The sequence below is a fragment of the Astatotilapia calliptera genome, chromosome 1, assembly GCF_900246225.1.
Source record: "Astatotilapia calliptera chromosome 1, fAstCal1.2, whole genome shotgun sequence".
NCBI classification, from domain to species: Eukaryota; Metazoa; Chordata; class Actinopteri; order Cichliformes; family Cichlidae; genus Astatotilapia; species Astatotilapia calliptera.
In genome coordinates this window covers 13,629,619-13,647,052 of record NC_039302.1, presented here as the reverse complement: position 1 = coordinate 13,647,052, position 17,434 = coordinate 13,629,619, and the positions used below count along the sequence as shown (strand labels likewise).

The following is a 17,434-nucleotide window of genomic DNA, read 5'->3' as shown; positions in this document are numbered from 1 at the left end:
CAAAAAAACAGTCAGGGGAGTCATCACTAACAAATGACTGCAATTTATAAAGAACCTGTGGATGAATATATTAGCAAAAACAGAAAAGAAATTCAAATAGTAATCCATTTTGCAAAAATGACCCTAGTATATGTGCCACCTGTGCAAAATTATTATTATTACATAATTACATAAACATGCACACCCTCCTAAAGATTCAGCTGTGTGCATGTAAAAATACATTTGTCAAAGCTCACCTGTGGCTGAGATCCCCACAGCACCAGAGCACAGGTGCAATGTAACACTGTGCTGTAAATCTTATGTTCTAGTTCAGGCTCTTTCGCCTGGTAACAAATATTGTGGTGCATACTCATTTTCACCTCAACACAACGTGCTGAAGAAATTAGCCAAAGCAGATCTGTCCTGATATAATTCTTCTATTGTTCTGAACTATTCAAATGTCACTAAAATGCCATTCTTACCTTTGACTATATAGTTGCATCAATACACTTCAATTACAGATCATATTCAACCCCAAGCGTAGAGTAGTATTACGTGTCTGTCAAAGACAACCCTTCAGCACGGTTCAAACAAGGAGAAGCAAAAATCCTTTTAAAGGATTGTAAATGAGTGAGTCATGCTTAGTTCCATGGTCAAAATAGACTAGAATCATCTGAATACACGCCCAAAACATTAAGCTAGAGTATCATTTTTGCTCTTAGCCATTGAAATAAAACAAACATCAGAATAGAAAATACAAGTTTCTAATATTGCATACAGTGGCAGAACAGGACAATATTAAATTGTAAGAAGTCGTGAGAAAAAAAAAAGAAGTTATTCTGAAATAAATTGACGCAGTTAATTCCCTAGAAGCCCCTCTGTGTTTTGCTGGGATGAAACAGGATGAAACTGAGAGAAAAATTGGGATGGAGGACTAAAGAAAATTAGTAACGTAATCCACAGCAGGATCAAAAGAGTGCGATTGGATTATATTTTGTTGCATCAGAGCAAATAAAAGATGTTTCAGATCAAAGGCAGTGATTTTCAGTGGGGGAATATGGAGATGCATTATTGAAGATTGAACAAAGTCCATTTGTGTGTGCGTATGCATGTGTGTGTGTGTGTGTGTGTGCGTGGGGTGGTGTCGGTGGTGGTGGTAGGGGCGGTCGTATTTGATGTCATAACTTGGGAAACATAGCCTCTCTTATTCAGCAGAGCTCTGTAACTCTACCTGGGCCTCTCATTGTGTCTTTATTTGTTTGATTTCAAGGGAGGGACGTTACAATAAAGCCAATCTGGAAATGAGATCAGGCTGTGACTGATGGTAATTACTTGCTGTCTACACCATTAAGAATTTAATGTAATTTCAGATAGACTTTCCTGGAAGGGGGGGTGGGGTGTAGCGGAGAGAGAGAGAGGGTAAGAGAAACAGAGAGAGAGGGAGAGAGAGAAAGATGGAAGGGAATATAGCTGAACCGTATCTGTAATTTCTCAGTGTATCTGCATGAGATTATGAAGAAAGACCTCTCTGAAACAAATGAACAACCACATCAATAAATGCATCGAAAGTTGTAGCCGCATATAATATAAAACACAGAAAACTAAGGGTGTCTGTCACAAGTTCAAGAACACGATTTAAATCACGTTTATTCTGTCCTGGTCTGGGGATATCAAACTGGCTATCAGCAGGATCACCACTTGAAGTGATCAGTCATGTAGAAAAGCTGTGGGGTGCCTCTGTCTTTTTGGCCCCCTTTCCATCTGTTTCTAGAGATGTAAAACCCAGAACAGGATTTATGTAACAAGACACATATATCAAACTCAGTCTCCTGAAGATTAGAAAAAACAAAAAGCAAAGGTTAAAGGTACTTTGGAAGACTGGGTGGGACTGAAGGATACAGTACAGCTGAAATATCTTGATTTTTTGACTGCAGAACAAATAGCTAGGGATGCAGATTCATGCAGCAGGTTTGGATACCCCAAAGAAATCTTGTATTTATCAGTCTGTCACATCATTGTGAAGGAATATTGAGCCACTTTTCTTTGCAGCATAGCTGTAGTTCATTCAGATTGTGAGCAATTCTTTATGCAGGCCCCTTCACAGAATTTCAGTCAGGTAGATTTTTCTGCTGTGCTTGGCATCATTGTCCAGTTGCATGATCAATTTTTGTCCAAGATGGCCTCATATTTGACTACAATACTTTGGTACACATAGGAGTGTTTGATTGACTCAATGGCTTCAAGGTGCCCAGGTCCTGTGGGTGCAAAACAAACCTAAATCATCACCCCTCCCACCATTGTGTTTTACGGTTACGATGAGAGCTTTTTGTGGATATGCTGTGTTTGGTTTTTCCAAATGTGGCGCTGTGCACTATGACCAGATGTCTCCACTTTGGTCTTGTCTGTCCAGAAGTCTTATTGTTTCTTCAGATGCAACTTTGCAAAAGCCATGTTGCCACAGTCTGTACTGTCATGAACTTTAAGAGTCTTAGATGTAGCTCTTGGATGATGTGCACTTCTGGTAGATTGTGGCATTGGGGTAACACAAATCCTCCAGACCAGCAAGTTATCAAAACTTCCATTATAGTAAGAAACGTTACTTATATGTACTAAAAGTGAACATGTGAGAAATAGCATGGTGCTTTTTTCAGCTTGTAGGCCACAACAGAGACATACAAGAGAAGAGTTAATATTGAAGCCAAATGTATTCTTTTCACCTATTGAAACATCTTAAAATGAAACAAATCCAATCCGATCCGATCTTACCATTTATTAATAGAAACCAGTGTTTGTTATTGCACACTGAACCATACTCTATCATCATAACATCTGGGTTTAGGCCAGCACAGACATAAAGGTCTTGTATGACTGTTTCCTGTCTCAACATGCTGAATGAAACGACTTATTGAAAGAGTCAGAACGGGTGAAAGAGAAATGAGACACACTAAAGTGAGACCTCAGTTGTTATTACTGCAATTAATCACAATCTGTAGTTGTTTGCTCAGAGCAAGAAAAAAAGAAAAGAAAAGAGAGAAGAAAAGAAATCTGCAAAATTTGTTATATTATGTGTCACTTGGCTTCAGACAAACTGAGTCTGGGCTAAGCTACTTGAAGTTACTAAGTTACTGTAGGATGACATCAGCAACATTATTAAGGCAAAGACTGAGTATCGCCTCTGGCTGACACATGAGGAGAGACTAACATAGCACCTGTATTTGCAATGATGTTCTAGCATTGAAGGCTTTTTATAACACAGCCTTCCAGTTCCTGTAGTCACATACATCTAAAAATATCTTGATAAAAGCAAAAAATGAATTAATCAGTAACACAAAGAAATTCATATTTTAAGTTAATACAAATATTTAACCTCCTAAGACCCGAACTCTTCCACGGCATGCATTTTTAATTTCTCTTTGATATTTGGGCTGATTGGGTCCTAATTAATGTAAAAACAAAGAATTATTACCAGATTTTTTTTTTTTTTTTACCTAATTTTTGTTTCTAAGAAAAACGAGAGCCACATATGAGGATATTCGTTTAAAATTTCGATACAACAGTAGCAGTTTAATGTCCTCGTAAGTGGATATTAGGCCCTTGTTGAGCAAAATTGAGTATTTTGGTCTAAATAACCCAAAATGTGATGTCCACATATGTGGACGCCAGGTCCTAGGAGGTTAAGACCATAGGAAGTATATTGAATGTGCGGCTGGATTACTCTTTTTCTTAATGAATGTTAAAGTCAGGCCAATCAGTTACAGCTCTGATAGTACATGAGACTAATGATGTTGATTTCCTTTATGTCACCCATATTATTATTTGTCTGAAATACATTATAGTATGCATCCAGCATACATATGCCCAAGGTGATTACTAAGGATTACACGGAGCTATTTCCAGTTCCTGATGTGCTCTGTGCGTTAATGACGTGCTACTGTTAAAAACATAAGGCTGGTATTTACTTGAGAAACTGCGCTGGAGAATGTACTCTCAATACAGGTTTGTTTGCATTCTTGCTGTCTTGTGAAAGCCAAACCTGAACTGGTTTTAGAGGCATATAACACAACAGAGTGCATCACTTGGGAGGGTGCATACAGTAGTTAGCCCAGGTACAAAGAGTCCTGAAGCCTCTTTGCCCACATAACTTTCATAGCAAACATACAAATACAACAAAGAAGCACAGGGCAGAGAAAAAGCAGCTTTAAAACCAAAAGGCTTTCTGAGTTGATCTGTTGGGGGAGAATGTGTCAGAAGCACTTTCACACTTTCCAGATATATCCCAAAGTTGTTGTGGAATGAAAAGCACAGTGATTGCGAATACCACTCAAGAGAGGTGAGAAATGTGAATTTGATCCTCAAACACACCAGACACGAGCAGCTGCACTATGTTTTTCCTTCTTAGTGGGACTCTTGGTATTACCTCACCAGGTCTGTTCTTCACAGGTGATGGCAACAATAATACAGAATCATGTACTTTTGATCTTTAACTCCTTCAGCGACACTCACACTTCGTAAGATCCAACAGGCACTTAATTTGTATACCAAATTTGATATATGAAGAAGATGAAGTCTAAATGTATTTTTTATTAGGTGCCAATCAGTATCTATCAATTTCCTTCCTTACTTTAAAGTATATTTCCATTCTTTGTGTTTTTCAGTTTATTTTAATCTAAACTACAGGCTTGTTTTCTTTTAAGCATATAAATGACATTTATACCAGTCAAGTTTAGACACACACATCTGAGTGCATGTAGGATATATGTGTGATAGCAAGACATAATGAAATCAATACAGAATAAAATCCAGTGTATTATAAAAATAAAGTATCTTTAATAGTTACAAACAGTCTATCACAAACACTTGCATATTTTCACAGACACATTGAGAATTGCATGACTCTATAAAGGAAAGTGATGTATTTAACTTAAAAGTAGCTTTTTTGACAAGTTTGGACACAGTTCCAGTAGCAAAGTGATGAAAATGTGATTATTTTGTTGTTGTGCTGATTTGGCACAACAGCTGTACGGAATTTTTATTGATAAAAAGAAAAGAAAAGGGGACAAAAACAAACAAACAAACAAACAAACAAACAAACAAACAAACAAAACAAAACAAAAAAACTCAAGGTGCACCTACAAGCTTTTTCCCCCGGAACTTTTAACCTAACATTATATCACTCAATTATCACTTATATGTACTATATTATTGCACAACATCTGAGCAAAAGTAGAAAGTAAGACACAAGTGAAAACGTGTGAAGAAACGTCTAGTTTGTTTGTTAGTCTAGTTTGGTCTGTTGTCATTGCGGTTGTCGTGTATAGAACGACGTTTTATGGCATTCACGTATTCTGTGTTAGCTTTTCCAATTCACTTTGATTGCCCTTTTCTGTATTACAGACCTCACGGTTACCTCATGAATATAGATAAACATTTAACTTGGAAATACATTTATTTTTCAATTATATTTGTATAACCGATACAAGTGACAGATGGTCTAAAGAGATGCATTTTTTTCTCTAAAGCAGTGTCTCTTGTCCTTACCAATCAAATGCAAAACTTGTATATAAAGTTGTAAATCTTTTTATACAGTATTTACATGGGACCTTGGTAATATTCACTGAGTTACTGTGATGTTTTTGTAATGACACCGTTGCTGCCTGCCAACAGTTGACAGAAAGTGGTGGCATATGACAAAAAACAATCATCACAAAGCCCAAAAGAGGAACTTCATGTAAGAGAAAGTTCTTACAGTGAGTTTTGTAAACATTTATGTAAACAGTGGTGGTGTTTTTTTTGTTTGAACGAGTGAACAACTGAACATCAGATGTTAGAGATCTGTCTGAGCTTTCTGTTCACAACCTGCATCGAGTCATTTTGAATTTTTAAAGGTATTTCCACTTCTGATCTTTTCATCCTGTTCTTTTTAAACCTCCTACAGCATATGTAAGACGTCAGCGTGACAACCAAGAAGAACAGCCCCAGACACGTCACTGAAAGAGCAATGAGGACAGGCTGACACGGGAACGGCTCATACCTCTCAGGCCCCTCTGCCATCTGGCCAATGTACCAGGGCCTCTCCTCTACCTCTATGTCAGCCTCTCTGGTCAGCAGACTTTGAATGTAACTTTCATTACTCACTGTTTCATTGACAAAGAAGTTAACCATAACTGTTGAGTACAGAGGTTCAGGTTGACCATGATCACTGACCTTCACCAGAAGGCTGTATAGGCCACGATTGCTGAGCTCCCTCTTTAATGTGATATTTCCTGTTTCTGGGTCAATGGCAAAAGACCCGGGCTCACCGCCTTTCCTTTTAATGATACTGTAGGCAATCACAGCATTCATCCCTGTATCTTTATCCACAGCGTACACCTCTGTGATTGATGTTCCTGGTACAGTGTTGGGTAGCACTAGCATGTAAGACTGATTCGACTGAGGAAAGAGGACGATTGGTGGGTTGTCATTTACATCCAGCAGCAGCACGGTAACCATTGTGACAGAGGAGAGAGCAGGCTCCCCACCATCAACAGCCTCGATCCATAGCTGGTAGGTCCCCTGCTGCTCCCGGTCCAGTGATGTCTTTGCCCTCAGTGCCCCTCGGCCTGTGTCTATCATAAAAATGTCACTGCCATTCAGGATGGAGAGGGCCACCCAGCCATTTTCTCCAGCATCAGCATCAGTCACAGAGAGGACACCGATCTCACCATAACCTGGGAAGTTCTCTGGCACAAAGAAAGTGAAATCCTTGTTGATGAATCGTGGACTGTTGTCATTGCGATCTTGCACGGTCACCACCACTGTTGCAATTGACTCCCTTCTGGGTGTCCCCTGGTCCACCGCTCTCACGATGAACCGGTATGTCTCTTTCTCCTCACGGTCCAGCGATGTGGCCACAGTCAGGATACCTGTAACTCGATCCACAACAAAAATACCAGGGGCGTCGCCTCCGAGGAGGTAAAGAACTTCCCCTCTGCTTTCACTGTCCTGGTCTGACGCTTGGAGCTGAGTGAGAAAAGTGTTTGGCGGATTGTTTTCTTCAACTGATATCTCCACCAAAGACTGCTGAAACACAGGGGCATTGTCATTCTCGTCCAAAACTTGCACCTTAAGGAAGGTCTTGATAACGATCCCACGGGTGCTATTAGCAACCAAAATAAGATCATACTCCTGTGTCCTCTCAAAGTCCAAGGGCTCTGTTGTCTCCAACAGGTATTCATTCTTGAACAGCTGATAGGGGCTCAACCTGAAGGGACCAGGTCCTTCCAAATAACAGTCCACCCTTTGGTTCTTATCAATGTTTTTAACAGTAAAAAAAGCAATTGGAGAAAAAGCTGGTTCAGATTCCTTTATTGTTACCACCCCATCTTTTTCTGGCGCAATGTACCGGGGTATGAGAGTAGGGGGTCCAGTGACAACTTTGATGATATGGACAATAACAGTGGCTACAGCAGGAATACAACCAGGTCCAGTAGCCAGAACAGTGAGTTTGTAAAATGTGGCTGTGCCAGTGTCTATTTTCCCTGCGAGCTTGATCACTCCTGTAATTTTGTCCAAATGGAACAAGCTCCTGGTGTCCCTTGGCACGCGTTCACTGTAAGCATAGCTGATCTGAGCATTAGCACCAAGGTCAGGGTCAAAAGCATGCAGACGTGCCAAATGTACCCCTTTGGTGGTATTCCCATGCAGAGTGACATTAATTTGTGACTCTTTGAATTGGGGACAGTTATCATTCACATCCGTGATGACAATTTTCAAAGTCGCAGCACCAAGTAGAGGAGGGGTCCCCCCATCCTCTGCAATTATATCGGTAATGTATTCCGCCTGAGTCTCTCGGTCCAAAGCTTCTGTCACAATGAGGAAAGGCGTCAGCTCACCTCCTTCATTCTCCTCAACATCCAATGTGAACATTCCAAAGTCATTAACCAGCCAGTAGGTTTGCACTCCATGAGGACCCAGGTCTGGGTCAACTGCCGATTGCTCTACTGCATAGCGAGCATTGATTGGTGCGTTTTCAGGGACAGACATAGCGATCTCATCTGTGGGGAACTTTGGCCTGTTGTCATTAACATCCTCAATGAGAATCTTTACTTTGACAAGCTGAAAGTATTGTTGAGGCAGCACAAACACATCCAGTGAGAGGACACATCCCTGCCCCTCTAAGTTATCAGCACAGAGAGTCTCCCTGTCAATCTCTGTAGCAGATGTGTAAAGCTCCCCGGTGGTATTATTTAGGTTCACATACTGTTCACTGACCTTCTTTTGAGCGAGACTGAATATAAAGGGGGGGTCAACAGAGAAATCCAAATTTAAATCTACTCCAATAGCTCCTATAAAAGTCCCCCTTGGTAATCCCTCCTTTATCTTATAGATGAGCTCTTTTGCTTGACTGAAATTTGCCAAACAGGAAAGGGGGTTGGTGTAAAGCAAAAGGATGCACAATCCCTGTAAACACAAGAAAAAATGTTAAAAGATGAAGATGTTGTGGTTTAATTAAAGTTAGTAAAGAAATAGGTATTTGGGATATATTATTCTTATTCTCATTAAAAATAAATATTTTGTTTTCCTATCAGTTACAGAGCTGTTCTGAAACCTAAATAACAAAATAACATCCATATGTTCAGTTTATGAAGTATTTAAATCAGGCCCTGAAATTAGACTGTTATGAAATCAAGGTTTATCTGCACAAGTTTAAGAGAAAGATGAAAAACAATATAATGTATAAGGGCCTAATCCTATATCTGCCTTAATGATATGAAATGGTGCTCACAAAGCCATCTAACATATGTGTAGCTGCGTAACATTAAATTCTGTTTGTGAAGCAAATTGTTGTGAAACTTACCCATATTCTTCCTCTTTTGCTGAGTCTAGGATGTCTGCTGTTGAACATGTTTATGTCCGTTTGTAGCACTTTCCACTCATAGCAGGAAGAGGAGCAGTTTAAGTAAGCCAGGCATTTTGAGCGTTGAGCTGTGCAGACCTCTGCTAAGTGCTATGCCTTATTTCTATCTGACTTGAACAAGTCATTCATCCCACTGCCTGCTCAGGACACTCCCACCATATGCAAATCAGGCCCTTGTGACAACCAATGAGAGACGATGGCAAGTGGGAAATCCACTTTGGTTCACAGATTCTTTTGTTTTTTTAAACGACGCTATCAAAGCACATTGACACACCTGCACCTTCTACACACGCCCACACGGCTTCTGCCAACCTGTCTGTGTGGCAAACTAAAAACATATGATTGCCAACTGAGCTTATACTGACTCAGGAGACTAAGCCAGATGTAAAATATCAGGCGCCTACAGATTAGTTTAATCCAGCAGTAGTTAACAATCACAGCAGAAATAAAAATCCACAGAATCAATTAAAGAAAAATATATGATAAACTGTAAAATGCTTCTTACAACCCCTAAATGGAGACTTTGATTTTCTAAATGCATCTATAGATAGGAAAGTATATTGTTAAGATGCAGACATGATTTAGATTGATCGTAAACATAAGCAAATTGTGAGATTCATTCAAATATGGCTTCTTCATACATGCAGAATATGGATGAAATCAATAGAAGAAAAATGAAAATATAATCAGCAAGCCAGCAGAGAGGTGATCTTGGCATCATAAGTGGTGCAATGGTCAGACTCTGGATTGAGCCTCTAAATAAATCAACCCACTAATCCCCATGTGTTCTAAATGCCAGGCCAGCTGTTTGCTGGGATTGGAAGCATACTGCTCAGAGAAACTAAATGATTGAAGTTCTTTGGAAAAGGGCAGATTGAGACAGTCACACACACGCAGTATGTGTCATACTGTGTTAGGTATTTCTTCATTGCAAGGGTTGGTGGCTGGGCAAAACTGGGGCTTAATCTTAGTAACACACTTTATGCATTTCCTTCTTTATTAGGAATAGTAATAGTTGTCGTATTTTCTGTAATATTTTTGACGCACTTGGATAATGTAGCATATATTCCAGTGATAAAACTTCTAGTATACTGAATAATCTCCAAATAAATGTTACATCCTGTAACCAGAGTTTTTCTGGTCCATGCACTGAGCTCGGAAATATTTCTGTAAACACAGACTTAAGACATGATAGGCCAAGAGGCTTTAGAGCGTGGGAAAGAAGCAGATGAGGGAAATTAGACTCATTTGAAAGCTGCCTTTAGGTACAGAAGGTCTGAGGTTTAGTTGCTTGAGATGACATGACAGAATTAGAGTTGTACACCAGAATAAAGCTGTTGGCATTACATGATTTACCCTATAGTAGTTGCATCATGGGAAGCTGAACAGAAAGACCAGTGAAAGTGATGTATTTTAATGACTTGTGTATCTGTTAGTCCTCAAAGCTTGTGAAGCTCATCTCAGCTTCAGAAACAACAAACTGAGGGCCATAGAAAACAAGGTCTGGAAAAAATCAATTAGAATGTAAAGTAAGAGCATTACATCAGTTTTGTGTTTCTGGTATATAAATCATCTTTATGAATGCAGTGCCCTAGTTTGGCCCATAGTCTGGCCTGCTAGTCATGTTAATTTCTTTATCTTCTACTTCTACATCTCACAAAGATTTTAATCTAAGCGTATTAATTTTCTGTTTAAAATTGCAGTCGACAGCTCTACGATTTCTCAAGTGTATTAAGCAACAGAAATTTCAATATTTTATTTATTTTTTGTGCATTCTGTAAAGTGGAATCGTATTATTATATTACACTACAAAAGATTGAATGAGGCGAGAGGCCAAGGCCAAGAGGCAGTATTTTTGTGGCCTTAATTACATCATTTGCTACTCTGTCTGTATGAGATGAGGCTGAGTAATCTTTTCCCAGATCTGCTAACAGATGTCCTCTAAACTTGGTCTATTCATTTAATCAAAGGGCTGCTAAGCTATCTTGATATCCACAATACAGATTCATGGCTGTTAAGTAAGGATGATAGAAGATGAAGAAGCAATACTATCTATCTATCTATCTATCTATCTATCTATCTATCTATCTATCTATCTATCTATCTATCTATCTATCTATCTATCTATCTATCTATCTATCTATCTATCTATCTATCTACCTACCTACCTACCTACCTACCTACCTACCTACCTACCTACCTACCTACCTACCTACAAGTGTTGGTGCACTGTAGCAGCTATAAATCATATAAAGGCTACACATGAAAAGACTAAAGCTACTGACATGGCTCTAAGGAAGTGGTGCTAAGAGGACCTATTAAACGTCAAGAAGAGATTTGGAATTTCAAGAAAGCTTTGAGATAAAACTATACCTGCTTGTTAGAAAGGGAAAGTGAAAGTACACACAACTACACAAAGGATTGCATTTATGTTTTACAACTGAGGTCTACACAGAAAAATCATTACAACAAAACTTACTTGCAACCTATCACAAAAATCACCTTATGCAAAGCAACATCTATATAAGCTCATACTGAAAACAACAATCTGGCCAAAACAACCAATTACAGTGTAATTGGTTTGATTTAACAACAAGGACAAGGACACAGTACCTCAAATCCATTGTACAAGCTAGAGAAACTCTGGCAACACACACACACACACACACACACACACACACACACACACACACACACACACACACACACACACACACACACACACACACACACACACACACACACATATTGTAATTAATGTGAAATCAAAAGAAACAACATGTAGTTACTGCATATAGCTTGAGAAAACCCTATTGTATATGATTACTCATTTCCAGACATATGTACCACAGCTTTTTATTTTTTTGTAGAACTGCTTCTTGGCAAATCAATACACTGCAGTCGGAAATACTTGTTTTCTACCACTGAATTAATCAAACTTGCTTTTGCTGTGTTTATCACAAGCCGATAATTGTTGCAGATTAAGCACAGATTTCAGTTTAATGGAGTAGCACACAATGAAATGTGGGTAAATTTATTCATTTGGGCAGAAATCCATTTAGTTCACATATATTATGTCAGTCATAGTTGTGTGGGAGCCACAGTAGAAAGCCCCTACAGTTACTTTACTTTGCAGTACCAGGATGCATAATGGGAGCTGTTAGCATATAGATATATCTTGACAAAGTCTCAGTATAAACCTTTAGCACCATGATAGAAGGGTAGGCCTAAATGCCAATAAAAAACCTATCTTGTTTCTATATTTCTGTTTGGAAACAACATTATGCAGCCGTGTGCTCTTAGTGCATCCCTCTGTCTCAAGAGGACAGTCTCCAGTATTGCCCACAGCATTTCTACTCATCTCCAAGGAGGAGATAACAGATAGTGATTAGTTCTGCTCCTAGTAATGAGCAGGAGAACTATTTTCTTTAACATTATGGGAATACAATTTTTTATTTAAGTAAGGTAGAAAAGAGTTATTATAAAGTAAGCAGTAGTTGTTATTGCTCTGTCAGTGCCATCTACTGGTTGAATTAACATAAAAGAAGGAAAAAAAGGTGTGTTTCGGCTACATGTTAACAGTCCAGATATATAGGACTACTTTGGTTGCTTGTTTCTAGTTGGGTCCCAAATACCATCTTGGACCTAATCTATAGTTTTGTTATTACCTGCCTTGGTTTTATAGCTGAATTAGATCGCTACAAGTGTGAGAATCGGGTCCAAGGCTAAAAACTTGCAAAAGTACTTATCCCTGATAACTCGATGATTTGTCATTTTTCCTGTGGAGACCCAATTTTCTCAAAGAGGGAAAGCTAGAAAGGAAAAATACTTTAAAATGTCTCTGTGGCTTGCCATTATAGAACCAATTTTGGTGTAAAATGGAGCTGTCCTAACATGATATTATACTACACAATTTCTGAACCCCAAAGGTCTATTTGTATTAACTGAAAAAGAAAGAAAGAAAGAAAAAAACTTCAACTGCTCTCCACCCCCTCCTCACATCTCCCCTGCTGCTTCTCTCTTCTTCTGTTTTCACCCATCAGTTTTTCTCCCTTTTCTGCTCTTATCAGCTGCTAAAGATGCATCCTGGCACAAATGTAAGAAAGCTCATCTAAGGCTGGGAGAGAGAAGCAAGGCAAGAGTATGAAATAACACAAAATCCTTGTGAGCTCGTATTTGAGACAGACAGAGAAAAGAGATGGTAAGATAGTGAGGGAGTGTTAAACCGCAGAGTAGTGTGAGTGTGCCTTTGTGCCTGTGCAGGTGCAGACTGGATATATCATTGAGAACAGGTGCTGTGGTAGAATGTATGTCCCTCACAGCTGCAGCCAAGGAGATTACTAGCCCGGCTTCCTGGTAATGAAGTTTCTATCGATTGGCCCACCACAGGTTCTTGTTTCTGCCTGCTAACAGTGTGACTATTTCAAAGCCTCAGTTTGAGGTTTTTGAGTATATCATTAAGGTATAAAATTGAGTTTCCGGAAGGGTTCGATTTGTTGATGGAAAATAATCGCTTAGTAACTTTTTATACATCCATATCTCAAAAACTAAGTCAATTGTTGCCTCATTGGTTTTAGAGAAAATCAATTCTTGCTCCGGAAAAGGCTTTTTCATTCTGTTACTGCTGTGAAACAACACACATTTAGTCCGGATCCAACACATTATACAGCTGACATTGTTTATTAATACAATACAATGACGTGTATATTTGGGAGCAGTACACCACAGATGCCTTTTATTTTATTTTGACAAAATTTAAGCAAACAGGCTTTAGTGAGCATCTAATCAAATTTTGCCTCGCATAACAGTAATAATTTTAATTTCCTCAATAATCAGTGAGCATGATTTTCAGGAGGCGCACAGAATAAAACAAAAATGGGAAATTGCAAAGAGAGATCGTAATACAGCTCAAAGCTGTTTAACTAATAGGGTAAGTTCCTGTAAATTTAATGCACGATGTTAAAACTGTAGAAATGGCTGATACAGTAGCTCGAACATTATTTCAAAGGCACACTGTTGAAAGCACAACATGTGGAACCTTGAAGTAGCTACAGCAACAGAAGACCATGCTGGATTTCATTTCTGTCAGCCAAGAACGGGATCACAAAGAGTGGACAGGAGAAGATTAGAAAAAAAGCATGAAATAAAAGTACCCAAGGCAAACATTGACGGCTATTATAAATTTAGTGAAATTTCATTTTCAAAGGGATATCTATGACCTTGACTTTCATGAGCTGCCAAGCAGCTTTCATGAGCTACCTATCAGTAATAGGTACTGATATCATTGATTTTAATTTTTGTAACTGTACTTCTGAGTGTAATTTGAGATTTAGTTTGTCTGGTCACACAGGGGCTTGTTTCTGTGCGTTATCAGGAATGGTTCAAAGTATATACACATTCTCCAGTACAAGAAGGAGACAATTTTCATTTGTTTACAAAAAACTATTAGACTTTGAGTTCACTTTAGGACATGAGCCAGAATTGTGAAAATGATGCTAAATTATGTCATGAACTGTTGTATTCTTAGTGTCACATCGGCACACACTGCATCCTTAGATATTTCTTCAAACCCATGATGTTTTCTGTTGTTGGTCTTTAAAGTGATCGGTGTTGAATTTACAGTTCTGGTCAGAAATTTACATCCACTCATCGTTGATATACATGTCATGGTAATTTGGAGCTTTTAATGATTTCTTTGAACTGCTGTTTTACCAGAGTGGAATATACACATGCAAGAAAAAGACTGTGCACCCACTTTGTGTTTTACAAGAGATGAAAGATGTGTGCTGTACAATCAGTCCACCCTGGAAATAGAACAGTTCAAACAAATCTTACCACGACATTCATGCCCATGACGAGTGGATGTAAACTTCTGACCACAACTGTAGGTGGGTGTTAAATTAGCAAGATGAATAAAATCACAGGAATGACTCACTTCAACTATAAAACAGGTGTGTACAGAAACAATGGTGTACCAACTGCAGTTGGGTCTTGTCAAAAAAAAACATTGTATAAAAAAAATCAAAATTACATGAAAAAAAATCCCAGTGGAAATTAAAATTGTCTGCCAACAGATGCAAACTGTGCACGAATACTCCAGAGATCTGCATAAAAGCTGTTTCAGATTTTGTAAGGTGAGTTAACAGCATTTATGTTCTCTCATCCACTAAAACACCACTGCATGAGTTTTTGAATCAGTGTGAAAGCTTGAGGTCAGAACTTACTTACTCACGGCTTGGTGTCTGAAAAGTTCAAAATTGGGAACAAAAATGAAATACAAAAATTCTATCAGGAAGTGTCTTACCCTGGAAGACTCATATGCTTAGCCTCCTATTAATTCCAACATGTGATATCTCCACATAATTTCAAGCTTGTCTTGTGACTGCAACACAAAATGAACCCACAAGCAACACTCCGGGGTGCCATAATCTGAAGCATGATACTAGGACTGAAGCTCATGTGATGCCCTTGTGCTTAGAAGAATGTGCCAGACATATCTTTCCAACTTTACGCAAGGATGGGCCAAAGCTGATCTTCAACCCTGGGGGTGCTTTTGATTGACTGCACATACCCACAGTTCAACAACAAGGCTCCTTTAAAAAAAAAAAATTCTTGGAATGGATAGTTTATAATTGGGAATGCAGTTCTGCTGTTATCACAACATTTCACCTGGACACCCTCATCCGCTCTCTTCCTCCCCCATCCTTCCTTACCTTACCTCCCTTACACACACCTGCACACATAAGTACATATAAGTACCTTTACACCTACACGAACCCACGCATCTGTGATTTATCCATGTGACATGTTGAGATACATGCCCTCTCTGCAGACATGTCACCATTTCTCAAACAAACCTATCTTCAGCTATCCATCCATCCATCCATCCATCCATCCCAGCTGTCACAGGGTGCAAAAAGGGGTACACCCTGAACAGGTCACCAATCCATTATTGGCGAACCCCATCATTTATAACTAAGTTTTCATTCTTGTCTGTATTTCCTTCTTACATATTCATATTTTAAATGGTGCAGACATTTAGAAATAATTCAGACAATCATAATTTAAACCCCATCTGAGTCCCTCATCACACAAAGGTGTAGTCAAATGAGTCATTCGGAGTGAATCACTGAAATGCCATAAGGGCACAGATGAGAACTATGTGCCACTTAGCTGGAACTAAAGCTCGTGCAATGCCATGTGCAGTGACATAAACATACGCATGAAGGTGAGATAATTCCTAAAGGCACGGCCCTAAATTTGGCATTTTAAAGCGCCACACTCCAATTCCTAACATTTTGGACATCCAAAATACTAAGTGTAACTTTTAAATCTGGAACTGGAATACATGCAAGTCCTGTCTGCCACATTACCATTTACTGATGTTTTGCAGATTTGAGCCTATGTGTTCATGCAACTTCAAGTAAACTGACTGAAGTAAAAAGTTCTTCTAAGCTGCAATTTAATAATACATTTAAAGGCACCGTTATTTACCAAGCTTAGGAATGTCTCTGGGATTTTTTTCCTGTTTGTTCAATGGTTTTATTGAGACAGCCGTTATATAATGTCATTTAAACCAAGCACAAGAACAAGACAGGCTAAATCATAAAGATTATACTGTACAGATCCAATTACTGTGAATGACAAACCTGCCCCAGCTGCTTGCTAATGCAACTGATGCGCAGCAATACATCATTGGGATGCTGTTGTTGTGTTGTTTTTATTGAGAACACTGAAGTGGCCTGATGTGACAGTGTGAGTGAAGATCCTGGGAGACAATGGACTTGCTCAAGGTCATATCTGACAGGACATTATGCTCAGAGCCTATCTGACTGTCTGAGGAGGAGCTGGAGGGGAATAAATACAGTATGCGTTTCCTGTCCTTCCCTTGCATCTTCCTCCTCTCTGTGGTTAGCATGCTGAGAAGGGCCCTTGAAGATACATTTTGCTTTGTACTCCAGATTACTTAATGGCTTGCATTCGCTGACCACCATTAGCCCTATTTACACAGTATGCTTCTTGTTCTTTCTCTGTCCACATGAGTGTTATACATTTGGATCACGTTGGGAACAAGCCTGCACTAAACATAACTCAATGCGGTGAAGTTCGCTAGGTGATGTACATATGTCCTTCTGCCCTCTGGAGATTTATGAGTGGGAGGGAAAATAGGCAGAATGTGGATGCTCTGGTGTCCTTTTGATGGCATCTTTATTACCTATTTGTGACATGAGATTGAAAACCCCAGGAAACTGCCAGGGAGGGCAAGGCTGTGTGTCTTAGGGTGTGTAAGTATAGGTATATAGATGAAAAGGGAAAACAGGACAAAGAGGGCAAACAGTTGGTAGCACTGGAGTCCATATGGAGAAAAGTAAATGTTAAATAAAGATGAATTGGATAAAATGAAAAGAAAGACCAAAGAAAGGACACGGAATGGGGCGCTTGGGAGGAGGGGCATCTGATGAAAAGGGTATCTGCTCTCCCAGGGGTCAAGCTGTCAGAGTGACTTGGTGGCATTTGTTGTCCCACCTTTCCACTGTGACCTTACAATGAGCCAAGGGG

At 39.2% G+C, this 17,434-nt stretch overlaps 1 protein-coding gene across 1 annotated transcript; it reads right to left on the bottom strand.

Moving 5' to 3' along the window:
- Positions 1–5,055: 5,055 nt before the first annotated feature.
- Positions 5,056–8,976, bottom strand: pcdh20 (protocadherin 20). The gene is made up of 2 exons (XM_026165146.1): positions 8,816–8,976; positions 5,056–8,418 (listed from the first exon to the last, which is right to left on the bottom strand). Exons 1-2 carry the CDS (start codon positions 8,861–8,863, stop codon positions 5,797–5,799), a joined length of 2,670 nt encoding a protein of 889 aa, XP_026020931.1. The 5' UTR covers positions 8,864–8,976; the 3' UTR covers positions 5,056–5,796.
- Positions 8,977–17,434: the final 8,458 nt, after the last annotated feature.